Here is a 25,806-nt window from a genome sequence, read left to right on the forward strand (position 1 = left end):
GTACAGGAGGCGGGGAGGGGGGGGGGGCGTGGCACAACCCTGACCCTGCCGGCGCCGCTGGGCTGCTGGGGCCTGGTCGCCATGGCGACGACCTGTACACTACCACTGTTTCCCTGGCCTCGGGTGCTGGCTGCCTCGCTGTCGGAGGTTCATGGCTTCTAAGCTACAGAACTCCAGCTTCTCGATCACGTCGAGGTAGGCGTTCGCCGAGCTGAGGACGGAGAAGAGGGCTTGAGTACAGAAAAAGAAATGGTACCTGATCTGGAACTCGGCAACACCCGCCTCTGTCCATTGGTCTGGGACCCCAGCCCCACAAGATCAGTGGTGCAGAAATAGTATCTGGGGTGACTTATCACGCCAGTGAGAACGTTACATGCTAGCAAAAGGACAGGCGCACTTCTTCATTAGTAACTGCCTCTCCACCTACTGGCTTATGACCAAGAGCTTGTTCAAATTGCTGGCTGACTCTAAACAGACCAGGAGTATTCCATAGCCTAAACGTAGCTTCTGCCTGTATTCAGAGGTGTAGCCTCTGGGCATTGCAAAATACAACAACAAGCTGTTAGCTAAGAAAGCCACAAAGGATACAGATTAAAATAAAAATTTTAGCTAAATATTTTTCTACTTTTGGGACCTCAGAGAACGTCCTTAAAGTTCCAGGCCAGTGTTCCTATATCTCAAACATGGGAATAATGCAGCTTACATTACAAACATTGTTGGGAACATTTAGGCAGAATATGTGAAGCTGTCATCATAGCTTTTGCACATATTAATAGGCATTAGGTAAGTGTTGAATGTATGTAGTTTCTCCCTTCCACTCATTCCCAAAGAGTTTAGGTGACCTCACCTAAACTCTAATCCTTCAAGTCTGCTGCCTTGACAGCAAAAGCCTACAAAAGTCAGGAAATTAGACCTGGCCGGATGGCTTGGTTGATTGGAGGGAGCATTGTCCCAAAATGTGGATATTATGGTTTGGTCCCCAGTCAGGGCAAATACAGAAATAGATTGATGTTTCTGTCTTTCTTTCTCTCTAAAACCAATAAATAATTTTATTTTTTTTTGTATTTTTCCGAAGCTGGAAACGGGGAGGCAGTCAGACAGACTCCCGCATGCGCCCGACCGGGATCCACCCGGCACGCCCACCAGGGGGCGATGCTCTGCCCATCCGGGGCGTCGCTCTGTCGCGACCAGAGCCACTCTAACGCCTGGGGCAGAGGCCAAGGAGCCACTCCAGCGCCCGGGCCATCTTTTGCTCCAATGGAGCTTCAGCTGCGGGAGGGGAAGAGAGAGACAGAGAGGAAGGAGAGGGGGAGGGGTGGAGAAGCAGATGGGCACCTCTCCTGTGTGCCCTGGCCAGGAATCGAACCCGGGACTTCCGCACGCCAGGCTGACGCTCTACCACTGAGCCAACCGGCCAGGGCCCCAATAAATAATTAAATGCCAATTTGATTATTTGGTCCAGAACTAAAATGAATCAACAAGTACCAGACAGTAGGCTTGAGTGTTGAGTGTTGTTAAAGCCAGGAATGACTTACAAAACTGCAGCCATGTGAAAAGGACATGAAAAATACTCAGAAAGAGTACTTATTCATTTTTTAAATGTTCATTTTATTGATTTTAGAGAGAGAGGAAGAGGGAGAGAGGGAGAGAGAGAAACAAGAACATTGATCCATTTCTCTATGTGCTGTGACCAGAAATCAAACCAGCAACCTCCACGCTTCCAGATGGTGCTCTAACCAATCAAACAATCTGGCCAGGGCCCTCATTCATTCTAAGAAGAAAGCATAATGTGCACGCCCATGTTTATTGCAGCATTGTTTACAATAACCAACATCTGGAAACAACCCAAGTGTCCATTAGTGGGCACATATACACAATGGAATACTACGTGGCTATGAAAAAGAAGGAAATTTACCTTTTGCGATGACATGGATGGACCTGGAGATTATTATGCTAAGTGAAATAAGCCAGGTAGAGAAAGAAAAATATCATATGCTCTCACTTATATGTGGAATCTAATGAACAGAGTGAACTGAGGAACAGAATAGAGGCAGAGTCATGAGAAACAGAAAGACAGCTGTCAGAGGGAAGGGGGATGAGGAGGATCAGAGAAGGTAAAGGGATTAATGAAATTATATATATATATATATAACACATAGATACAGATAACAGGACAACAAATCCCAAGAGGAAGGGGGGAGGGAGTTAGGGGGAAGGGAACAAGGAGCAAAAGGGGTGTAATGGGGACACATGAGTGGGGGAGTGAGGGTGTTATATTGAGTGAGACAGACACTTGAACCCATGTTAACACAATAAATTAAAATTAATTTTTAAAAAATTTCAAAAGAAAAAAAAGCATAATGTAATTTCTGAGGCTGAATTTACTGGCAGCGCAAAACATCATTCCTTTCTGTCCATGTGCTTCATTCACCAATATTTAATAATGTACATTAAGCCAGGTTGTTCACTGTTTGCCTTAGAGGTACAGTGTAGTGTATCCTCCTCCAGTTCCCCTTAGAACAGGACACTCTAAAAGGGACCTTTGAATTGTGCATCTCCCTGGAGCAGCTTTCTCTTCCCCATTGGCTTTCTCCTTTCATCCTCACATCCTGGGCACAGTGGCTTGGTGGCTGGAACTGAGTGCTTGAGCTCACTCAAAAACAGGACCTAGGCCCTGGTGGGCGTGCCGGGTGGATCCCGGTCGGTCGGGCGCATGCGGGAGTCTGTCTGACTGTCTCTCCCCGTTTCCAGCTTCAGGGGAAAAAAAAACAAAACAGGACCTAATTAACCCCTGAAAAACCCACTGCCTACCATTACTTAAATAACTTTGTTTTCTCTACCTTTCAAGTAGAAATATAGATACCTGTTTCCTGTTTCCCCTAATAATGGGTATAAAATATTTAATCTAATACTAAAGAAGCATCCTAAGCTTTTTGGATAAGTATATGGTCTCTAGCAGGTTGTTGTTGTTTTTTAAATTTTTTTAATTTATTCATTTTAGAGAGAAGAGAGAGAAAGCACAAGTGAGAGAGAAGGTGGGGGAGGGGCAGGACGCATCAACTCCCATATGTGCCTCAACCAGGTAAGACTGGGTTTTCAAACCAGCGACCTTGGCATTCCAGGTCAACGCTTTATCCACTGCACCTCCACAGGGCAGACTCTAACAGGTATTTTTAAAATTATTATGATTTGTAAGTCTGTTTTTGACTGTTGTCTCCTTTGACATCCAAAACTAATATCTGTTACATACTGAGTTTTTCTACTTGGGAATGTCTCAGGATTTGGAGAGTTCCCTATAATTTTCTGTCTACCTTGCCTAATGTGGTAGCTCCAACAGGAGCAAGAAAAACAAAATTTGGAAAATTGTTTAGTCTTGATAGGAAGGTATTGATTTAACCTAGTGAGCAGAGGGGTTGATCTGCTATATCCTGTCTCAAACTTGTAAACATCTGGGCTTATTTGACATGATTTGATCACACTAGTTTGTTTTAGAAACAATAGAAGACTGGAGTTTGGGGTGTCACTGCTCCATGGAGTAGGACTAAGAAACCCTGCAGGGCAAGGTTTTCCACTGGATCATGTCACTACTTTCAACTTCCCTGGAGTTTGAACAGTCCTATTCTGCCTTTTATGGACAAAGACAATGAGGTTCAGAAGTTAAACCATATGCCCAAGGCCACCTGCTAGCATGAGGAATGAAGACATCGTCTATCTGGCAGTATAAATCATCCCTCCATCATGGGTTCCTTTCCTTTCTCTGTACAGAAAACACCTGCGGTCTATAGGAGTGATGACAGATGACACCTTACCAACAGAAACCAACGATAGCCAGAAACGCAAGCTTTCTCAGAAACGGAAGACACTGGTTAGTGGCGATGTCCTATTGGAACCCCAAATGTCAGCCGCAAGTTCTTATCTGTTTCCCTGTCTGCAATCCAAAAATACTACCCACCTGAAACACACTCCATCAAATGGCTTCTCCCATCAGGGGAGTGTAGCTCACAGCGGCCAGGGCCACCAGGCTCTGGCTTGAGGATGTGCACACTTGCCATACCTCATCCCAGACTTCCCAGCAGAGGGAGACTCAGCCCAGGCCCATGGACACCCTTCTCCTGCAACTCAGCATTCTAGGGTGGACCTCATTTCTTAATCTAGCCTGCCATGTGCCAGGCACTGTGCTAAGTGCAGGGATGGTCCCACCAGAGCTGCCAAGGCCCTTCAGGGCTGTGACTTTTTTATTATTATTATTATTCAATTTTTTTAGAGAAAGAGGAGAGAGAGAGAGAGAGAGAAGGGGGAGAAGCGGAAAGCATCAATTCCCAAAGGTGTCTTGACCAGGCAAGCCCAGAGTTTCGAACCAGCGACCTCAGCATTCCAGGTCGACACTTTATCCACTGCGCCACCATAGGTCAGGCCAGGGCTGTGACTTTTTGTCTTTATGATCCAAGTGCCTGATAGGGCACTTGAATGGCTTACATATGTGCTCCATAAATGCTACCAGGAGGTGTGTGAAGGTAGGAGTAAAGGGATGTTCCTCCATTACGTTGTGGGCTCTGGATTGGAGGCAAAGACTCTTTACCAGCGTCAGAGAAGTTCCTTCTTTCATTTCTGTTCTTTAAAGTTTTTATATAAAAATGAACACTGTCTTATTAAGTAATTTAGGGCTTTTGTTGATATGATCATAAGATTATTAAATCAGTAAACAGCCATTTTCCAAATCTCACAGATGAAAAAAACACATTTGAGCCAACTTAAAACTCCATCTCACAGTGGAGCACTGTGGGCTGTGTAGTGGTTTTCTTTGTGTAAATTTGCCTTCTGTGGAGGATTTGAGGACACATGAACCACACAATTTGTAAGGTTGGGGACACCCAACATGGACACCCTGATTCCAAGGAGGTAATGAGGGATAGTGTGGACTCTTCGGGGAGATCAAGTGCAGCCACGGCCCTGCAAGACTCAATGACTTGGGGCACTCATTCCCACTTTCCCCTCAACTGCCACCAGTGGACCTGGTACCGGGCTCTTTTCACTCCCCATAGTCTCCGCGGCGGCAGCTCCGCTGTATTCAACCACCAGGGGGCATTGTTCCCCCCTGCCGCCCTTCCCATTTTCACCTGCAGGTGGAAGAAGAGAGCATGCATGCAGCACCCTGGAACCTCTATTTCCAGCTACCGCTTGCCAGGCGGCGGCTTCCCAGATGTTAACAACCAGGTTAAGAAGCAGCACCTGCGTAGGAATCTAAGTAGGGTGGCCACATTTTCTCCTGGCAGAAATGTCAGAACACGAGGACTGGCCTCTGAAAGTGGAAAACTTTTTACCTCATCAAGGTTATGTGCTTGTTTGAGAACTTACCCGGTGTCTTCCAGGGTTACTTTGCACTTTTATAAGAATCATATAAATTTTTTAAAGATGTTATTAATTTTAGAGAAAGGGGGGAGAGAAAGAGAGAGAGAAGGGAAGGGAAGGAGCAGGAAGCATCACCTCCCATATGAGCCTTAACCAGGCAAACCCAGGGTTTCCAATCAGCAACCTCAGTGTTTCCAGGTCAACACTTTAGCCACTGCACCTCCACAGGTCAGGCTAGAATCACGTCAATCTTGATAGTCTTTTTTCTTATTTATTTATTTATTTATTTGCTAGCAAGAGAGACAGGGACAGACAGACAGGAAGGGAGAGAGATGAGAAACATCAACTCTTACTTGCAGCACTTTTAGTTGTTCATTGATTGCTTTCTCATATGTGCCTTGACATCGGGGGCTCCAGCAGTGCCAGTGACCCCTTGCTCAAACCAGAAAACTTAGGCTTCAAGCCAGTAAGCTTTGGGCTCAAGACAGCGGCATGGGGCCATGTCTATGATCCCGCTCAAGCTGGCAACCTCAGGGTTTCGTGTGTTGTTTTTTCTTTTAAGATTTTATTCATTCATTTTTAAAGAGGAGAGAGAGAGAGAGAGAGAGAGAGAGAGAGAGAATGGAGAACGGGGAGGAGCAGGAAGCATCAACTCCCTTACATACCTTGACCAGGCAAGCCCCGGGTTTTGAACCTCAGTGTTCCAGGTCGACACTTTATCCACTGCACCACCACAGGTCAGGCAACCTCAGAGTTTCAAACCTGGGCCCTCAGTGTCCCAGGTCAACACTCTATCCACTGCGCCACCGCCTGGTCAGGCTTTGTTTTTATTTTTTAAAAATTTTATTTATTGATTTTGCAGAGGGTGGGTAGGAGGAGCAAGTATCAAGTCATAGTTGCTTCACTTTGGTTGTTCATTGCTTGCTTGCAATACGTCTTTTTTTTTTTTTTTTTTTTAAACGGGGAGGCAGTCAGACAGACTCTCGCATGCGCCCGACGGGGATCCACCCGGCATGCCCACCAGGGGGTGATGCTCTGCCCATCCGGGGCCTCGCTCTGTTGCAACCAGAGCCACTCTAGCGCCTGAGGCAGAGCCATCCTCAGCACCTGGGGGCCAACTTTGCTCCAATGGAGCCTCGGCTGCGGGAGGGGAAGAGAGAGACAGAGAGGTAGGAGAGGGGGAGGGGTGGAGAAGCAGATGGGCGCTTCTCCTGTGTGCCCTGGCCGGGAATCGAACCCGGGACTCCTGAACGCCAGGCCGACGCTCTACCACTGAGCCAAATGGCCAGGGACATGTCTTTTTTTTTTTTTTTTTTTTTTTTTTCCATTTTTCTGAAGCTGGAAACAGGGAGAGACAGTCAGACAGACTCCCGCATGCGCCCGACCGGGATCCACCCGGCACGCCCACCAGGGGCGACGCTCTGCCCACCAGGGGGCGATGCTCTGCCCATCCTGGGCGTCGCCATATTGCGACCAGAGCCACTCTAGCGCCTGAGGCAGAGGCCACAGAGCCATCCCCAGCGCCCGGGCCATCTTTGCTCCAATGGAGCCTTGGCTGCGGGAGGGGAAGAGAGAGACAGAGAGGAAAGCGCGGCGGAGGGGTGGAGAAGCAAATGGGCGCTTCTCCTGTGTGCCCTGGCCGGGAATCGAACCCGGGTCCTCCGCACGCTAGGCCGACGCTCTACCGCTGAGCCAACCGGCCAGGGCGACATGTCTTTTTTTTAAGATTTTATATTCATTTTAAAGAGGAGAGAAAGAGAGAGAGAAGGGGGAGGAGTAGGAAGCATCAACTCTCATATGTGCCTTGACCATGCAAGCCCAGGGTCTTGAACCATCGACTTCAGCATTCCAGATTGATGCTTTATCCACTGCACCACCACAGATCAGGCATCATATGTGTCTTCACCTGGAAAGCCCAGGGTTTGGAACTGGTGATCTTAGCATCCCAGGTTGATGCTCTATACACTGCACCACCACAGGCCAGGCTTGATAGTCTTTCAAGAAAAGCTTTTTTTGGCTTGATTTTTAAGTTTGGCTTCCCTTATTTTTCCAGTTTGTCTATTTCTACTTTTGTTCACTGTCTCTTAAATATTTATTATTTATAGTTCCTTTCCTTTTCAAGCAACCAGAGACTTAAGGCTTTCTTTTATAAGGCTTTCTTTCTTAGCAAAAGGATTTTAGGCCTGACCTGTGGTGGTGCAGTGGATAAAGTGTCGACCTGGAAATGCTGAGGTCGCCGGTTCGAAACCCTGGGCTTGCTTGGTCAAGGCACATATGGGAGTTGATGCTTCCAGCTCCTCCCCCCTTCTCTCTCTGTCTCTCTCTCTCATCTCTAAAAATTGAATAAATAAAATTTAAAAAAAAAAAAAAAGGATTTTAAGGAATTAAAATAAATACATGGCCTGACTGGTGGTGTTGCAGTGGATAGAGTGTCAACTTGCGATGCTGAGGTTCCGGGTTCAAAACCCCAACGTCGCTGGCTTGAGCACAGGCTCATCTGGCTTGAGCGCAGGCTCACCAACTTGAGTACGGGGTGGCTGGCTTGAGTGTGGAATAATTGACATGATCCTGTGGTCGCTGGCTTGAGCCCAAGGTTTCTTGCTTGAGCAAGGGGCCAAAGGCTCAGCTGGAGCCCCCCCAATCAAGACATGTATGAGAGCCTTACCAGGCAGTTGTGCAGTCGATAGAGCATTGGACTGGGATGCAGAGGACCCAGATTTGAAACCCCGAGCTCGCCGGGTTGAGTGCGGGCTCACCAGCTTGAGCACAGGGTCACTGGCTTGAGCAAGGGGTCACTCGCTCTGCTGGTCAAGGCACATATGAGAAAGCAATCAATGAACAACTAAGGTGCTGAACGAAGAATTAATGCTTCTTATCTCTCTCCCTTCCTGCCTGTCTATCCCTATCTGTCCCTCTCTCTGTCTGTCTCTCTATCTCTCTCTGTGTCACAAAATAAAAAAGACACGTATGAGAAACAATGAATGAACAACTAAACAATGAATGAACAATGAATGCCACAACTACAAGTTCATGCTTCTTGTCTCTCTCCCTTTCTCCCTCCCTCCCTCCCTCTCTCTTTCTTGCTAAAATAAATAAATAAATTAATTAGATTAAAATTCTTGCTGTTTCCCTGAGGTGTTGGTGCTAACCAGGCAGTCTTTGTGTCCTCCATTCCCCTACACAGCTGTCTCCCAGAGTGACCTCAGTTGTCCCCATGCACTCATTCAAGCTTTTTTGAACACTACTGAATCATTATCACCTCCTCTAAAATGATCAGCCCACCTTGGTCTCCTCCACTCAGGGCCCCCCACCCTCTTGACACCTGCATTAGCTTCAGTTAGTACCTGCTACCTTGTGAATATCAGTTCACTTGTCACCCAGTCCAATCATACCCTCATTTTCCCTCATGTTCTTAGAACCCAGCAGGGGCTAGCATGTACTATGGACCCAGAAATGTTTGATGAACAAATGGATGACTGGATGAACTCTAGAAGTGGGCTTCACTGGGTCAGAGGTCCTTTTTCTCTTCCTATGTTCTGTGTATTTCATGAGAAGGTTAAAAAACAAGCCCACCTATACTACTGCTTCCACTCCCTACCCCTTCCTAAGGGTTGAAATGAGATCCCATCCCTTCAAGGCACTCCCACCACCTTCCCCACCTTCCTCCCCCTTCATCCTCCCCCCAGGGGTACAGCCCAGTCTCCTCCCCGGTTTAACAGCTCACCCTGCTGACCTCTCTGCAGTCTCATCTGTGTCAGTTCAGGCCTGAGGCTTGGCCTGCCTTCCTCTATCTCTTTCTCTTTAGCTGGACTATGTTATGGAGGCACAGGCTGGTCCTGATCAGTACTCACATCTGTTTTCATAGCACAGGTACCCAATACTCGCTGACATACCTATAGAAGAGAATAGCTCACCTTTTCTGAGTTCCTAGGAGGTGCCTAAGTCTGTGTTAAACCACCCGTTATCTTTCTCATTGCATCCTCATTGTACAGATTCAGAAACTGAGGCTCAGAGAAGTTAAGCTTATGGTCACACAGCTAACAAGAGAGACCTGGGATTTAACCTAAGCCCTCCACCACTGTAATTGTGAACTATATGGAGACATATTGGGAATAAATAACAAGTGGAAGGAGGATAGAGAGGAGTAGCAGGAAGGGGAGCAATTTTGCCATGGCAACCCCACCTATCCCTTCCTGCAGTTTTTTTCTCAGTCCTCCATTGGCAGCCACCTGTCCCCATGGCCCACATACACAAGTGGCCAGACCATTCTACATAATCGAAAGCCCTGTTCAGATGACTGCCAGATTAGAGCAAGGTAAGCCAGGGTCAGCCGGATGGTGGACGGGCTGGTACAGCCCCACATTGGGCCCAGACATAAAGATGGGCTGTGTGCTGCCCTAGACTGAGGGTACAGGACTCATGGGTTGCCCATCACAACTCGGCCCATCAGCCCCTGTAGTAGCCAGCAGCAGCAGCCCCTGGGCATTATTACCAAGCCGAGGTATCTGGAGCTGCTAGAAAACTACCTTCGCGAGGAGCTCCTCCTGCTGGACCTAAGCAGAGATTCTTCCCACGAGCTGAGGCTGCAGGTCAGAGCCACAGAATTACTGCAGGGAGGGAAGGGAGAGGGGTGGGAGGAAACCTTACTAGGCTGAGCGCTTCAGACCTTCAAGAGAGACCAGCCTCTCTTAGCTCTTTTGGGTTCCCCTTCCTGGTAAGAGAAACATGTTCTATGACAAAGCCAGTGAGCAGGAAAGGCTGCCAGTATGAAACCAAAACTCTGCTGAGGCTTGAGTTTCCTCGCCTGAGTCAGGTGGACTGTATGCTGTCCGCAGTCCCTTCAGCTGTGGTCCCTAGCGCCCAGCTTGGATCCTTGGATATCAGTGAATGGAGACTGAATCCTGGCAGTTGGATAAGCAGGGATCCTAGTGTCAACCAGCCCACTGACAACAGCCCCAAGCTTCAGGAACTTAGCCCAGACTCATAAAAGAGAAATCTAGACGCAACATAGATTTTGTTACATAGTAGGGAGGGAATCTCCAAATCCCTGCTAAAACAGATGATGATGGGGAATCCTCACTTCTGACTTAGTCTCTGACAAAAGCATTTGCTGAGCACCATCTGAGTGCCAGGTCCAGGACAGGGCCTTACAGAGGAGCTCACAGGCTAAAAGCACCTCCCCAACAAGGGTGCAGAAGCTCAGAAAAGACATATGGTTATGAAGTGGTGGGGCTCAGGTTCAACTCAAGGTTGATTTGGGAGCCTGTGCTCATTCCAGTATAAAATGCTGCCTCCAGAACCTTCCTGTGTGTCTAAGTGGAACAGGAAATCACACCTCTAGACTAGAGCCATTGATCTCCTCCTGCTCCCCCAGGGCTGTAAGATGGGGGTGGGTGGATGTGGTGAGAGGCCAGCTGAGGCACAGTGCATGGAGGCTGGCTGCCTGAAGAGCTAGAGAGGGAGTTCGGGTACAGAGCGGGGACGGTCCCGATCCAGGTCATCTGCCAGTCCTCAGAGACAGCACGACAAGCCTCCGAGTGCAGTTGAGAGGAACAGAGCCTGCCCCTCAGCTCCCTGGCAGTGTGAGAGACCCAGGTGTTGCCTGGGCCATTTATTTGAATGTAGGCCACCTGGCAGCTTCATGCTAGAATACTTCTAAGCCAATTAAAGAAAACTCAGGTCCCACGGAGGTTGACAACTATAGGTCAGGAAGTAACAGTGTCCCTTTTCTTGCCAGCCATACAGAGAGGTCTTTGAATTCTTCATAGAGGACTTCAAAACATACAAGCCATTGCTGTCCTCCATCAAGAAAGCATACGAGGCGATGCTGGGTAAGACTGCAGCCTCCCCACCTGGGTCTAGACTGGAAGAGGCAGAGAGGGTCCTACTCTGCAGCGGTGCTGGGACAGCTACTAACAGCCTTGAAGTCACCAAGCCCTGCTCAGCCTTTCTGCTCCTGCTGTCCTGAGATAGGGCACCTGACTACCTCCTATCCATGGGAAGAATGGTGGGACACTATCTGTAGGAAATAGAGCCTCTTTTCTTCCTTTCTTTTTTTTTTTTTTCTTAAGATTTTATTTATTGACCTGACCTGTGGTGGTGTAGTGGATAAAGCGTTGACCGGGAACACTGAGGTCACTGGTTCAAATCCCTGGGCTTGCCCAGTCAAGACACATACAGGAAGCAACTACTAAGGATAAATGTTTCCCGCTTCTCCCCACTTTCTCACTCGCCCTCTTCTCCTTTCTCTCCAAAAAATAATAAATAAAATCTAATAAATAAATAAATTGGTCTCATACAAGGCACCCTCCTTACCTTAAAAAAAAAAAATTGGCCCTGGCCGGTTGGCTCAGCGGTAGAGCGTCAGCCTGGCGTGCGGGGGACCCGGGTTTGATTCCCGGCCAGGGCACATAGGAGAAGCGCCCATTTGCTTCTCCACCCCTCCCTCCCCCCTCCTTCCTCTCTATCTCTCTCTTCCCCTCCCGCAGCCAAGGCTCCATTGGAGTAAAGATGGCCCGGGCGCTGGGGATGGCTCCTTGGCCTCTGCCCCAGGCGCTAGAGTGGCTCTGGTCTCGGCAGAGTGACGCCCCCTGGTGGACGTGCCAGGTGGATCCCGGTCGGGCACATGCAGGAGTCTGTCTGTCTCTCCCCCTTTCTAGCCGCAGGAAAAAAAAAAAAAAAAAAAAAAAAAAAAAAAAATTTCCTGACCTGTGGTGGCGCAGTGGATAAAGTGTTGACCTGAAATGCTGAGGTTGCCGGTTCAAAACCCTGGGCTTGCCTGGTCAAGGCACGTATGGGAGTTGATGCTTCCTGCTCCTCCTCCTGTTCTCTCTATCTCTTTCCTCCCTCTCTCTCTCTCTCTTTCTCTCTCCAATAAAAATGGATAAATAAAATCTTTAAAAAAATTTGTCTAGCTTGTAGTGGTGCAATGGATAAAGCATTGACCTCGAATGCTGGGGTCGCTGGTTCGGGGCCCTGGGCTTGCCTGGTCAAGGCACATAAAGGAGATGATGCTTCCTGCTCTTACCCCTCTTCTCTCTTTCTCTCTACTCTCTCTCTAAAAATGAATAAATAAATAAATAAATAAATAAATTTTAATAAATATTTATTTATTGATCTACTTTTAGAGAAAGGAGAGAGAGAGAGAGAGAGAGAGAGAGAGAGAGAAGGGAGGGGAGGAGCGGGAAGCATCAACTCGTAGTTTTCTCGTATATGCCTTGACCAGGCAAACTCAGAGTTTCAAACGAGTGACCTTAGTATTCCAGGTCGACTCTTTATTTATTTGTTTGTTTGTTTGTTTATTTATTTATTGATTTTAAGTTTTTTTCTTTTTTTTTTGTATTTTTCTGAAGCTGGAAATGGTGAGACACAGTCAGACTCCCGACCGGGATCCACCCGGCACGCCCACCAGGGGCTGATGCTCTGCCCACCAGGGGGCGATGCTCTGCCCCTCCAGGGCGTCACTCTGCCGCGACCAGAGCCACTCTAGCGCCTGGGGCAGAGGCCAAGGAGCCATCCCCAGCGCCCGGGCCATCTTTGCTCCAATGGAGCCTTGGCTGCGGGAGGGGAAGAGAGAGACAGAAAGGAAGGAGAAGGGGGTGGAGAAGCAAATGGGCGCTTCTCCTATGTGCCCTGGCCGGGAATCGAACCCGGGTCCCCCGCACGCCAGGCTGACGCTCTACCGCTGAGCCAACTGGCCAGGGCTATTTATTCATTTTATAGAGGAGAGGGAGAGAGAGAGAGGAGAGACAGAGAGAGAGAGAAGGGGGGGAGGAGCTGGAAGCATCAACTCCCATATGTGCCTTGACCAGGCAAGCCCAGGGTTTTGAACCTGCGATCTCAGCATTTCCAGGTCGACCCTTTATCCACTGCACCACCACAAGTCAGGCCAGGTCGACTCTTTATCCACTGCACCAGCACAAGTCAGACCAGAGCATCTTTTCTATTTGAGAGTGAATCCAGAAGGGAGTGAGAGCCCCTGGGAAGTAAGAAGGCTCCTCGCCAACCAGGGTCAGAAAGTGCCAGGCATGGTGCAGGTGCAGGACTAAAGGCCTAACGGCTGAAGAGGGAAAGGGCATAAGTGAGACCCCAGTCCTCATCTGGACTCTGCTCTTGGTTAAATTTTTTTAAAGATTTTATTTATTGATTTTAGAGAGGGAAGGGAGAGAAAGGAAAACGGGGGAGGAGCAGGAAGCATCAACTCATAGTAGTTTCTTCTCATATGTGCCTTAACCGGGCAAGCTCTGGGCTTCAAACCAGCGACCTCATCATTCCAGGTCAATGCTTTATCCACTGCGCCAGCACACACATACAACAGGCAATCAACGAACAACTAAAATGAAGCAACTATGAATTGATACTTCTCGCTCCCACCTCCTCTCTCTGAAAAATTAATAAATAAAATCTTAAAAAGAGCCCTGGCTGGTTGGCTCAGCGGTAGAGCGTCGGCCTAGCGTGCAGAGGACCCGGGTTCGATTCCCGGCCAGGGCACACAGGAGAAGCGCCCATTTGCTTCTCCACCCCTCCGCCGCGCTTTCCTCTCTGTCTCTCTCTCTTCCCCTCCCGCAGCCAGGGCTCCATTGGAGCAGGGATGGCCCGGGCGCTGGGGATGGCTCCTTGGCCTCTGCCCCAGGCGCTGGAGTGGCTCTGGTCGCAACATGGCGACGCCCAGGATGGGCGGAGCGTCGCCCCCTGGTGGGCAGAGCATCGCCCCTGGTGGGCGTGCCGGGTGGATCCCGGTCAGCGCATGCGGGAGTCTGTCTGACTGTCTCTCCCTGTTTCCAGCTTCCGAAAAATGGAAAAAAAAAAAAAATCTTAAAAAGAAAAAAAGAGGCCCTGGCCAGTTGGCTCAGTGGTAGAGCGTCGGCCTGGCGTGCGGTAGTCCTGGGTTTGATTCCTGGCCAGGGAACACAGGAGAAGCGCCCATCTGCTTCTCTACCCCTCTCCCTCTCCTTCCTCTCTGTCTCTCTCTTCCCCTCCCGCAGCGGAGGCTCCATTGGAGCAAAGATGGCCCTGGCGCTGGGGATGGCTCCATGGCCTCTGCCTCAGGTGCTAGAGTGGCTCTGGTCGCAACAGAGCAACGCCCCAGATGGGCAGAGCATCGCCCCCTGGTGGGCATGCCGGGTGGATCCTGGTCGGGCGCATGCGGGAGTCTGTCTGACTGCCGCCCTGTTTCCAGCTTCAGAAAAATACAAAAGAAAAAAAGAAAGCCAAGCGCAGGGGCCATGCTTTGAACGAGGCATGAGTAAACTGGAGTTTGCAAGAGACATAGCCACTCATTGTGACCTTAGGATCAGTGTCTCCTGGCTGTTCTCCAAGGCCCCAAAGGTCTCTCCCACCTGTCTCTGCTTAGCCCACCAAAGCGAGAAGATTCGGGCTCTGGAACCCCTGAAGGCCAAGCTTTTCACTGTAAAGGCGGACTGCAACGAGAAGATCCTGGCCATGAGGGCTGAGGAGAAAGCTGAAATCTCCATGCTGAAGAAAGAGAAGATGAATCTGCTAAAACTCATTGACAAAAAGAATGAGGAGAAGATCTCATTGCAGAGTGAGGTGAGAGGGAGCAGAATGGTGACCAACTCCCTGAGTCCCTGACACTCCCACCCCATGGGCAACCCTGGGCTTTGGGCATTGAGGTGACTCCTAACTCCCTCCACTCTTCTGCCCAGAATGACATGCCGAGCCCCCACCTCTCTAGAACCCCTGCCACCTCCACACTCTGCCTTGACTCAGAGTGGCCCCAAATGCCAGCAAAGTTTTCTGCTTCTTGACTGTCAGGCTTTGGCTAAAGGAGGACATATTGGCACTTTGCTGATTCTCAGGAATGGTCAGTCTCCCTCTTCCTCTAGCTTTCCTTTTTTTTTGTATTTTTCCAAAGTTAGAAGCAGGGAGGCAGTCAGACAGACTCCCGTATGTGCCTGACCTAGATCCACCCGGCATGCCCATCTGGGGTGATGCTCTGCCCATCTGGGGTGTTGCTCCCTTGCGGCTGGAGCCATTCTAGTGCCTGAGGTGGAGGCCATGGAGCTGTCCTCAGCGCCTGGGCCAACTTTGCTTCAATAGAGCCTTGGCTGCAGGAGGGGAAGAAAGATAGAGAGGAAGGAGAGGGGGAGGGGTGGAGAAGCAGATGGGCACTTCTCCTATGTGCCCTGACCGGGAATCGAACCCGGGACTTCCACATGCTGGTCCGACGCTCTACCGCTGAGCCAACCAGCCAGGGCCTCTAGCTTTCTTATTCCCAGGCCCTGATGGGGTCACCAGCATACATTCCATCCCCTGTGGTGACTAACTATATACAGGAGTACGAATGCAGTCCCTTACCATGCATCCACCTTCCCAAAGGTGACCAAACTGAGGAAGACCTTGGCTGAGGAGTACCTGCGCTACCTCACTGAGCGTGATGCCCGCAAGGTCCTCATTGCAGACCTGAATGAACTACGGTACCAGCGGGAAGACATGTCACTGGTGCAGTCCCCAGGTAAGCCTGAGGTGACTTTCTCTTCCCTGAAGAGATGCTGGAGAGGAGTCACTCTCACTATTCATCCCCATTCATTCAACTTTCCTAAATATCTGCTCATTTTGTGTCCATTCATGATGGGAGATGTTCCTGCTGCCACTTGGTCTGTGGATCTTCTGAGCTGGACTGAGAATCGCAGACTCATTGTTTAAGTAGGAAGCAATTTCTGGCAGCTGATGCAACTTAGACTTCCTAAGGGCAGGACAAGGGTGTCCTGGGCTTCCCTATTTAAGTCCTCAGATATAGACTGGTAGCACTCTGAGCAAGACCCCGGGGTTCCCAAGCAGGGCGAGTGGAAGGACCTGGAATACACCCTGAGGGACACTCTAACCCTGCTCTGGACTACATGCTACAAAACCATGGTGATTTGAGCTGGTGGGCCCCCTGGCAGGAATCTGGGGGGAGGACCCCATGAAGTTAACACTGGCTCTGAAGATGGCCCGGCAAGACCTGGCACGCACACAGATGGAACTCAACACCATGAAGGCCAACTTCGGAGATGTGGTGCCCAGGAGGGACTTTGAAATGCAGGAAAAGACCAACAAGGATTTGCAGGAGCAGGTGCTGGTGGGCAGGCAGGCCAGGTGGGGTAGGGCAGGGTCATGCAGATGGTAGCAAGGACCAATCACCTTGCCCACAGCTGGACAGCCTGAGGGACGACTATGAAGAAGTCCGCAAGGAGCATGAGATCCTGCTGCAGCTGCACATGAGCACGCTGAAGGAGCGGGACCAGTTTCATTCTGAGCTGCAGGAGATCCAGCGCACCTCCACACCGCGGCCTGACTGGACCAAGTGCGAAGGTAATGATGGCCGCTGAAGGCAACTGGGGCCTCAGGGACTGCTCAAGTGCGTGGCCCAGACTCCAGCACCCTCTCTCCATTTGCAGATGTGATAGCTGGTGGCCGAGACCGCTGGCACATGCTGGCTGAGGGCAAGAACAGTGACCAGCTCGTAGATGTGCTCCTGGAGGAGATTGGCGAGGGGCTGCTCCGAGAGAAAGACTTCTTCCCTGGCCTGGTAGGGGGTCCCTGGGCTCAGGAGGCTTGGGGTCAGAGTCAAAATGGGTAGGTCTTGCTGCTGAGAAGACTTGACGTTCTGGGGGAACCCTCTGCCCTGCTTAAGGTGGGGCCGCAGATGGGCTCAGTGATGAGCTGACACCTCCCCCTTCCAGGGCTATGGCGAAAACATCCCCCCTTTCCTTCGTTTTGATGGCAATGTGGAGAACAAAAAGCCAAGCAAGCAGGAGGTGGTAAACCTCCTCAAGGAGGCCTGGAAAGAACGTCTCGCTGAGGAGCAGGTCAGATCTCACCAGCCATTCTGGCCAGGCATGGCCTCCATAGTCCTTCAGCAGGGGTGCCCTCAAGGTGCTAAGGGGCAGGGTGGAGGGCCAACCAACCGCAGGAGGACTAACAAAGCATCTTCCCCCACCCTGCAGAAAGAAAAGTTCCCAGATTTCTTCTTCAATTTCCTGGAGCATCGCTTTGGGCCTGCTGCCGTGGCCTGGGCTTACACCATTTTTGAACACATTAAGCTCTTCCACTCCAATGAGGTCATGAGACAGTTCTATGCAATTTTGATGAGAAAGGTGAGCTTGGGTCTGGCCCTCCATCCTTGATCCCCAGCCTAGGCCAGCTCTGTCTCTACCACTCCAAGAAGCAGCAAGTTAGTCAGTGTTTCCCTTCTTGCAGGTGAGCGAAAATGTGTACATCAAGCAGAATGAGACAGTAACACAGCTGCTGAAGGAGATGACAAATGTTGACAGTCAGAACGAGGGACTACTAACCATGGAGCAGTTAAGGTGAGAGGCTGGACAGGCCACCTCAAACTCCTGCCTGACATCTCTGGCCAGGCTCCCAGATGTGCAGGGGAAAGGTGAGCCTGGTGGGAAGGGCCACAGCCTCAATGCTGACTACTCTTTTGAGCACTAGTGGGGCCGACAAAAGCGTGCAGAGAGATTGGTGGGCAGGCCTCAGCCAGGCCCTCGTGTCTCTTCCCAGCACTGTCCTCAAGAGCACCTTCCCATTCAAGAAGGAAGAGAAAATTCAAGAGCTGATGGAGGCAGGGGGCTGGCATCCCAACAGCAGCAATACAGACTTGCTCAACTACCACACATTGTTTAAGGAGGTGGGTAGATGGGTTTAGGAACTTGCCCAGCCTTGCCCTAGCTACTGCTAGACTCTAGCCCATGTGTCATCACCCTGTCTTATGGTCCCTCCCAGGATGAGATGGGCCAAAGTACAGACTTTGTGCAAAAGCTATGGGAACAGTACATGGATGAAAAGGATGAGTACTTATTGGAGCTAAAGCAGGAGCTGGGCCTGGAACTGTAAGTGATCGTGGTGCCCTCAGGCCCACTTAGTCATAGGCAAGTCCCACAGGCTGGGCCACAGGGTGGCATCTCAAGCCCCTGGGTCTCCCTGTGTACTGAGCTTGCTGCTGAGTACTAAATATTGCTCAAGCCAGGCAGAAGGCACCTTGGGGTTTGGGGTGCAGGAGACAGGGAGTCAAAGCTTATTTCTCTTCTTGTGGGGCAGCCGTGATGAAGTGACCCTACCCAAGGTACGTGAGACCCTGATGACCATCGATCCCAGCCTAGACAAGCAGACCCTGAACGGTTATTTGAACCAGGCCTTCCAGCTCCCTGTGACAGAACTGCCGCCAGAGGAGAGTGACGAGAAGGAAAAGGACATTGTGCTAAAGCTCCAGACTGTCCTGGAACGGCTTCACATGGTCGACATCAGGCGCAAGGGACCTCGGGAGCAGGCTCCTGCAAACTAGGACCACTGAGGACAGCTAACCCACAACGTTTAGTATAAAATTGTTTGTTTGAACCCATGCTATTCTCCAGGTTATGCTGGGGAGTTGAGGGGAGGGGGCTGTTCCCTGCCTGGCTGGCCCCAAGTATGTAATCAAAACACAGCAGATTCTTTTTTTTATCTTTTTTTTTTTTTTTTTTTTTTTTACAGAGGCAGAGATAGACAGGGACAGACAGACAGGAACAGAGAGAGAGATGAGAAGCATCAATCATCAGTTTCTTGTTGCGTGTTGCGACTTCTTAGTTGTTCATTGATTGCCTTCTCACATGTGCCTTGACTGTGGGCCTTCAGCAGACCGAGCAACCCCCCGCTGGAGCCAGCGACCTTGGGTCCAAGCTGGTGAGCTCTTTGCTCAAGCCAGATGAGCCCGCGCTCAAGCTGGCGACCTCGGGGTCTCAAACCTGGGTCCTTCCGCATCCCAGTCCGACGCTCTATCCACTGTGCCACCACCTGGTCAGGCAAACACAGCAGATTCTGTTTGTGACACTTTATTGATAGCAGGGCATGGGAAGAAGATCTGGAAGAGGATGTGGGACCAAGGGGCTCCTGCCGGGGACAGGGCAGGTATCGAGACCTGACTGCTACTGGACAGGGAAGACAGTGTTGCCACTGAATGCACAAGGGATGAGGAGCTGCCGGTACTCCAGGGGCAGGTGCTGCTCCACAAGCACGTGAAGGGAGACTTGGTCGGTGACCAGGCCCTGCCTGCAGCAGAAGAGGATAGAGACGGACAGAATCAGCACCAGCATTCCCACACCTAGAACCTCCCTGCTCCCGCCACTTGCCGTCGCATCAGCAGCTCCAGGTCCTCGAGCCTCACGGTCTTACGGCCAGCATGAGCAGAAAATATGTCCAGGTCATCACACAGATGTTGGAAATATTTGTCCAGGCTAAGAAGGTTGGGGTAGAACAGACTGAACAGACTGTTCATGATCTGAAGGGCTCCTCTCCCCACCCAAGGGTCCAGGACTCACCACTTTTCCACCATCTCAAGAGCCTTCTTCTCCACGGGCATTTTAGCATAGAAGCTGAAGAGCTTAGCATAGTGGCTCAGTCCAGTCTTGTAGGGATCTTGACGGAGTCTGGGGCCTGTAGTTCTGGTCCTGGGAGGAAGCCTGGCCAATAGAGGCTCTGAAGATAAACTGGGGCCTGGAATGGACTGCTGCCTGAAGAGGCCCATAATTAAAGATAAATCTCACTGGCTCCTAGCCCTGGCCGGTTGGCTTAGTGGTAGAGCGTTGGCCTAACGTGCAGGAGTCTCGGGTTCGATTCCCAGCCAGGGCACACAGGAGAAGCGCCCATCTGCTTCTCCACCCCTCCCCCTCTCCTTCCTCTCTGTCTCTCTCTTCCCCTCCCGCAGCCGAGGCTCCATTGGAGCAAAGTTTGCCCCAGCGCTGGGGATGGCTCTGTGGCCTCTGCCTCAGGCACTAGAATGGCTCTGGTTGCGGCAGAGCGACGCCCCAAGATGGGCAGAGCATCGCCCCCTGGTGGGCATGCCAGGTGGATCCCGGTCGGGCGCATGCAGGAGTCTGTCTGACTGCCTCCCCGTTTCCAACTTGGGGGGGGGGGAATCTCACTGGCTCCTGCCAAAACTAAGACCCCTGTGCTCCTGGGCCAGCTTGGACTAATAGCTCCAACCATCTGCGGTGAGGGATTGGGGATAAGGGGCCACATAGAAGCCTGGTCTTTCCTTGGGACCCTGATCCTCCATAGTCTGGACTCAATGTCCCAGTCTAGCCTTATCATACAAACAGGTACTTTCTCAGGCCCATGACCCTCAGGCCTTGGCATGGACATTCCCTCCCCTCAGTCCATTGCTGTCTGATTCTGCTAATCCTCGTCCAGAAAACCTTCTCTGAATACAGTGACCTAGCCACTTTCCCCTACCCAGGCTCCTCTATGCCCCTGGAAGCAGGTACCAGGATGATAGATGGGCTCTAGATAATTATCTGCATACCCACGGGAAGAGGAATAACGCTGTGGTGCCCAATGCCAACCTCAGTGCCTGCCCATTCCCAAGATGCCCATGTGGAACAGGTTCATGGGATCTTACACTGCAGTGCTAGTCGGTGGAGCTGGCTCAAGAAGCTCAAGTTGCCTGGCCTGAAGGAACTCCGGGGTGCTGGACGCTAACTCTGAACTTCCTGCAGAGAAAGGGCAGAGTTACAAGGGGCTTAGGCCTAACCATCTCACACAACCCTGAAGGCCTACAGCCCCCTTGTCCTGTTCACTGAGGACCCCATCTAGCTCCGGCCAGCCAGGCAAGGGGTACCTCAAAGTCTCCCTGTACCTATACTATCTGTGCTGAGAAACACAACCCAGGTAAGGCACTTCCCCAAGACCAGTGACTGAACACAACTGTCACTTATCCACTCACCCCCTGCACTGGGCCCCTACCTGCCCTCCCAGTTGTGTCCATATCCAGTTGTGAAGATCCTTTTGGCTCCTTGGCCTCAGTAGCCCCCCAGGATCCATCTGCTTCTATCACTTTTGTGTCTCTCCCAGGCTCTTCTGCTCTTGTAGATCTTTGTGCTCCTGCTGCCTCCTTCACTTCACTTAGGTCCAAGATTTCTTGCACTGTTTTCTCTACCTCCTTATCAACTCCATCCTGTAAGGGCTCTAGTCCATCTTCTCCAGAGATACTATTGCCGGTGTTCGGGAATTCCATAGCAAGGGCATCAACCTCCTCTGCCTTTCCTGCCAGAAGTTGGGCTGGTTTCCCAGGACCAGAATAAAGGGGAGAGAATATAGGGCAGAAGCAGTAGCTCAAAGCTGTATCTCTGGAAAGGGTCAAGATGGAGCAGTAAAACCCAACGTAGCCCATCAAGCAGAGAAGGCCAGAGGCAGCCCCAGGGAACTGGTTGGAGGGACACATGGATCTGAGGAGGGAAAACCACCAATATCAACTCTTGCCAGAGCTTTGCTTGGCTGCCCCATATACTCACTGTTGTTCTGCAGCCCAGGCCTACGGCTCCGTGTCCTGCTACTGACAATCCTCTCAGTAGAGACAGGGGGGCAGGATAGGGAGTGGTGTACACTGGGGGAATGGCCAGTTAAAGGCTGGGAGAAGGGCTGGGTGTCCTCTAACACAGTGTCCGGTGGTAAGGTGGCAACAGGGCTTTTGAGGCTGTCACCTGGAGATCAAGAGCCAGATGGCACTCAGTGTACTCCAGTTCCACCTGCTGCCACGCAGTCACCAGGGCCTGGCCATAAATGTAAACCCCTTAAGTCTGCCCCAAGTAGCCTTCAGAGAGAGTACTTCAGAGTACTCTAAGCCTTATCTCCCTAATACAGCTCTCCTTGCTTACCTTCCTGCTCCTTAGCCTCGCTTTCCCAGGCTTTACTGCTTGTCCCACCCAAACTGTTCATCCATGCCTCCACTCTCTATTTCTCACTCTGCTCCCTCTGTCTGGAACCCTCCTCTTACCCTGGTGAACTTGTCTTCTGGAATCAGGTTTCCAGGCATCTTGACTGGCCCATTGATCCTGAAACATGGCCCATTTCAACCTCCCAACAAGCTCCAGAACACCTTTCCTACCCAGAGCCATGTAGCTCCTCAAGGATATGGGGTCCTAGAAGACCCTGAGGGACTAAGACTAGGTTACACTAAGACAAGGGCATGTTATAGAAAGAAAGCAGAAACTCCTGCCCTGGCTGGACAGTTTGGTTGGTTAGAGTGTCATCATCCCAACATGCAAAGGTTGCCAGTTCAATCCCTGGTCAGGGCAGATACAGAAAGAGATCAATGTTTCTGTCTTTCTCTCCCTCTCTCTCCCTCAATAAGAGGGGAGCAACCCTGGACTCAGCAATACCTCTTATCTGTCCGGGGCGGGGGGGGGGGAGCTTCCCCTACAGGCCAGAAGAGGGAAATCTCAACCTTACCTGGAAGAGCCAAGGCCACAGAATCTTGCACATCCTTCAAAAATGCACCCACATCGACAGGTCGGCGTGTAGGAGGTCTACGGGCCAAACCAGGCCTCTGCACTGATTGTGGCAGGAAAGGTGTGGCAAAGGTCAGGTTGAGGGAGCTGGTGGGAGAGAGGGGGCACAAAGGAAAGTCAGCTACCTGAGACCTAGCTCCCCCCCTCATTACTCCATCTTCCCTGATGAGCTCATCTTTTAGAACACAACTCCCATGTTGTGAGGCTAAAAATGGCTGGAATCAATATGGTCAGAATCCATTCTAGTCAGCACCTTTCCCCCAAAGCCTCGCCTCCACCAACCCCCAGAGCAGGCAACAGCACCTGGTGAAAGAGGTGGCTGTAGCATTCCCTTGAGGCTCTGTAAAAGGACCTAAAAAGAAAAAACCGTAAGTTACCCAGGATCCTGATAGCCCTCTCTCCAGCCTTTTAAGCCTCTACAGAGGACAGGAGAGAGAAGGTAACCATAGGAGTTAGCCAGGGCCTCACCCTGGGAAAGAAGCAGCTCCTGGTCCATTCCTTGCTGAAACGCTGACAACCTCAGGCTCTGCTTCCTCTTGCCAGAAGCCAGCAGACTTGGAGCCAGGCTTGTGGGGGGTTTGAGCTCAGGAAGTTGCAGCTCCAGGCTATAAGAATGGAGCTAATCGGCCCTGGCCGGTTGGCTCAGCGGTGGAGCGTCGGCCTGGCGTGTGGGGGACCCGGGTTCGATTCCCGGCCAGGGCACATAGGAGAGGCACCCATCTGCTTCTCCACCCCCCCCTCCTTCCTCTCTGTCTCTCTCTTCCCCTCCCGCAGCCAAGGCTCCATTGGAGCAAGGATGGCCCGGGCGCTGGGGATGGCTTCTTGGCCTCTGCCCCAGGTGCTGAAGTGGCTCTGGTCTCCATGGCAGGGCGACGCCCCGGAGGGGCAGAGCATCGCCCCGGGGTGGACAGAGCATTGCCCCTGGTGGGCGTGCCGGGTGGATCCCAGTCGGGCGCATGCGGGAGTCTGTCTGACTGTCTCTCCCCGTTTCCAGCTTCAGAAAAATACAAAAATAATAATAATAATAAAAAATAAAAAATAAAAAAAAATTTTAAAAAAGAATGGAGCTAATCTCAGACAGGCCAAAAGCTCAAATGGGGCTTTTAGGATTGCCAGGAGTCTTCCTGATCAGAGCTGCCTAGTAGCCTAGACCCAAGCAGGAGAATTCACTGTGCACCTGCCCTGACTGCTTTCCTGGCTGGGGGACTGGACCACTTGCGGCGCTGGCACTGGCTTCACCACTGGCTCTGGCATGACCATGGAAGATTCCGGCGCTGTAGAAAATAACAAGAGGGTGGGACTGGCAAGGCAGGCTGCCCTAAATAAGGGATACCACCAGACTAGTGCCCAACTCTGACCAGCAGACCAATGCTCACTTACCAGTCTGTAGGATGTTCTCAAGCAGAGTCCGGGGTGTCTGTTCCTTCAGATATCCACTGGTTTTAATGTGGGCCAATCTGCCAGAAGACTTTAGGCAAAAGCACCAAATAGTCTGTTCCTCTGCCTTGAGATTCCCTCAAAGTGGGCTCCAGAGCAGAGCCCTATAGTGGTCAGTGGGTTGGGCACTTACCCTCCTTCTGTAGGAATGCCGCCTGGCAGCTGTCTTTGTTTGGCTCCTCAGCATCATAGAGAAAGGTGTTTCAAGCAGGGTTCTCTGGGCCCTGAATAAAGACCAGCAGCTCTGAGAATTATGTAGGGCGGGGGAAACTTGAAGATGCAGAGACATGCCTTCACCAGGGATCTTGGCTGAAGACTTTTTCCCTCAGAGCCAGGACCCAGAAACAATTGGTCTTTCCTATAGCCCATTCCCAGCTCTATGTCACTAGGGCTGTGGAAGAAAGGGAGCCCAAGGGGCATAGAAAGAGAGAAAATATGATGACCAGGCTCTGGCTGGGTAGCTCAGTTGGCTGGAGTGGCATCCTGATACACCAAGGTTGCAGGATTGATCCCTGATCCAGGCACACACACACACAAAAAGAAAAGTAATAATGTGATGATGATGATGTCCCAGTCAGAGAGAGGGACTGAGGAAGGCTTCACAGAGGTGACTCTGGCAAAATTAGAGGTTATCCACACCGACAAGAGGAGTAATTGGAAGAGTATCCATTCCAGTCATTAAAATAATAATCAAAAAAAGATATTTAAGTATTTTAAAGTCTGACAGCAATCTCCATAAGGATCATTCTAGCTCTAGCCTCTCTAGTCTAATCCCTCCCAAATTCCAGAACCACATAAATGCTCCCACCTCATCAATATAGGTGTAAAACCTGTAATGAATGGCTTTCTATTGCCTGTAAAGGAACTGCACTGCCCCAGTCTGGCAGATGCCAGCTACCTCACCCTCTGCCCCGTGAGCTCACCACAGCCTTCACCCGCTGACACTCCCACCAAGTCAGGATAAATTCCTGTTCCCTAGCAAAGAACCCTGCCAATTTCTGCCTCCCGACTTCTGCCCAGGCTGTGCTCTCCAGCTCCCTTCCCATCTTCCAGCTGGAAGCTACAAGGGCAGTTAAGGCTGAATATGCAGGGAAAGGAGGGGCCGCTTGCAGATATCTCGACAAACTCGGGGCGGGTTTGGAAGAAAGTGGCCAAGAGAACAGGGCAGAAGGCCGGATTCTGAGTGCCCATCCTTCACTTCCAGAGGCAGACCACCTAAAATGCAGGCATAGTTGAACTCTGTGGTGCCGAGACCTGGCAGCACAAACAGCTGACTCGAACCCAGATAAGGGCGTGGCGCCAGTCATCAGAGTCTTGAGTTCTACATCTCTCGGAGACTTCTCCAAGCCAGGTCAGCACTGGATCCCACCGAGACTCCACCCCCCCCCCCCCCAGGCCGTCCCGTGCTCGGGCAGTGCCCGCACATACCCAGCGCGAGTACTTTGGCGTCGCCGCGGGGTGCGCGAGTCCTCTGTATCCAGCACGCGCCGCAGCAGCGTACGCGTCGTAGGCTCATTGTCAGAGATGTAGCTGTCCGCCATCGCCTCTCAAATGATGAGGCCGCCGCGGCTGCCGCCTTCCCGCCGCCGCATTTAAGCGTACTCTCGCGAAGCTTTCGCAGGGCTCCACGGGAATTGCAGTTCTATCCCTACAGCCCATTGGCGCGGGACCTGTACAATGGTGGCTGAAAACTCTGAATTTGAAGGTATTTTTTTTACCTGGGAGTAAGACTTGCCAAATGTGTGTAACC

The 25,806-nt window shown here is 51.1% G+C and overlaps 2 protein-coding genes across 4 annotated transcripts; one reads left to right on the plus strand and one right to left on the minus strand.

Moving 5' to 3' along the window:
• The first annotated feature begins 100 nt into the window (after positions 1-100).
• On the plus strand, positions 101-18,640 carry TSNAXIP1 (translin associated factor X interacting protein 1). 2 transcript variants are annotated; one of them, XM_066242507.1, is made up of 17 exons: positions 101-195; positions 3,002-3,082; positions 3,766-3,865; positions 9,549-9,664; positions 9,800-9,938; positions 11,087-11,180; positions 14,702-14,898; positions 15,688-15,823; positions 16,254-16,423; positions 16,503-16,662; positions 16,749-16,879; positions 17,034-17,159; positions 17,298-17,447; positions 17,551-17,660; positions 17,860-17,986; positions 18,082-18,188; positions 18,397-18,640. In XM_066242507.1, exons 1-17 carry the CDS (start codon positions 152-154, stop codon positions 18,638-18,640), a joined length of 2,232 nt encoding a protein of 743 aa, XP_066098604.1. In that variant the 5' UTR covers positions 101-151. The 2 variants fall into 2 exon arrangements, with proteins under 2 accessions (XP_066098604.1, XP_066098603.1); XM_066242506.1 differs by lacking the exons at positions 9,549-9,664; positions 9,800-9,938.
• Positions 18,641-18,835: 195 nt separating this feature from the next.
• On the minus strand, positions 18,836-25,806 carry CENPT (centromere protein T). 2 transcript variants are annotated; one of them, XM_066242509.1, is made up of 13 exons: positions 25,485-25,806; positions 24,190-24,280; positions 24,000-24,087; positions 23,797-23,893; positions 23,088-23,224; positions 22,923-22,971; positions 22,561-22,706; positions 21,624-21,812; positions 21,076-21,375; positions 20,732-20,822; positions 19,653-19,844; positions 19,460-19,568; positions 18,836-19,379 (listed from the first exon to the last, which is right to left on the minus strand). In XM_066242509.1, the coding sequence occupies exons 1-13, from the start codon at positions 25,595-25,597 to the stop codon at positions 19,260-19,262; spliced, it is 1,722 nt and encodes a 573-aa protein (XP_066098606.1). In that variant the 5' UTR covers positions 25,598-25,806; the 3' UTR covers positions 18,836-19,259. The 2 variants fall into 2 exon arrangements, with proteins under 2 accessions (XP_066098606.1, XP_066098605.1); XM_066242508.1 differs by having other exon boundaries at positions 21,076-21,390.

The sequence above is a fragment of the Saccopteryx bilineata genome, chromosome 9 (assembly GCF_036850765.1).
Source record: "Saccopteryx bilineata isolate mSacBil1 chromosome 9, mSacBil1_pri_phased_curated, whole genome shotgun sequence".
Lineage (NCBI taxonomy): Eukaryota > Metazoa > Chordata > Mammalia > Chiroptera > Emballonuridae > Saccopteryx > Saccopteryx bilineata.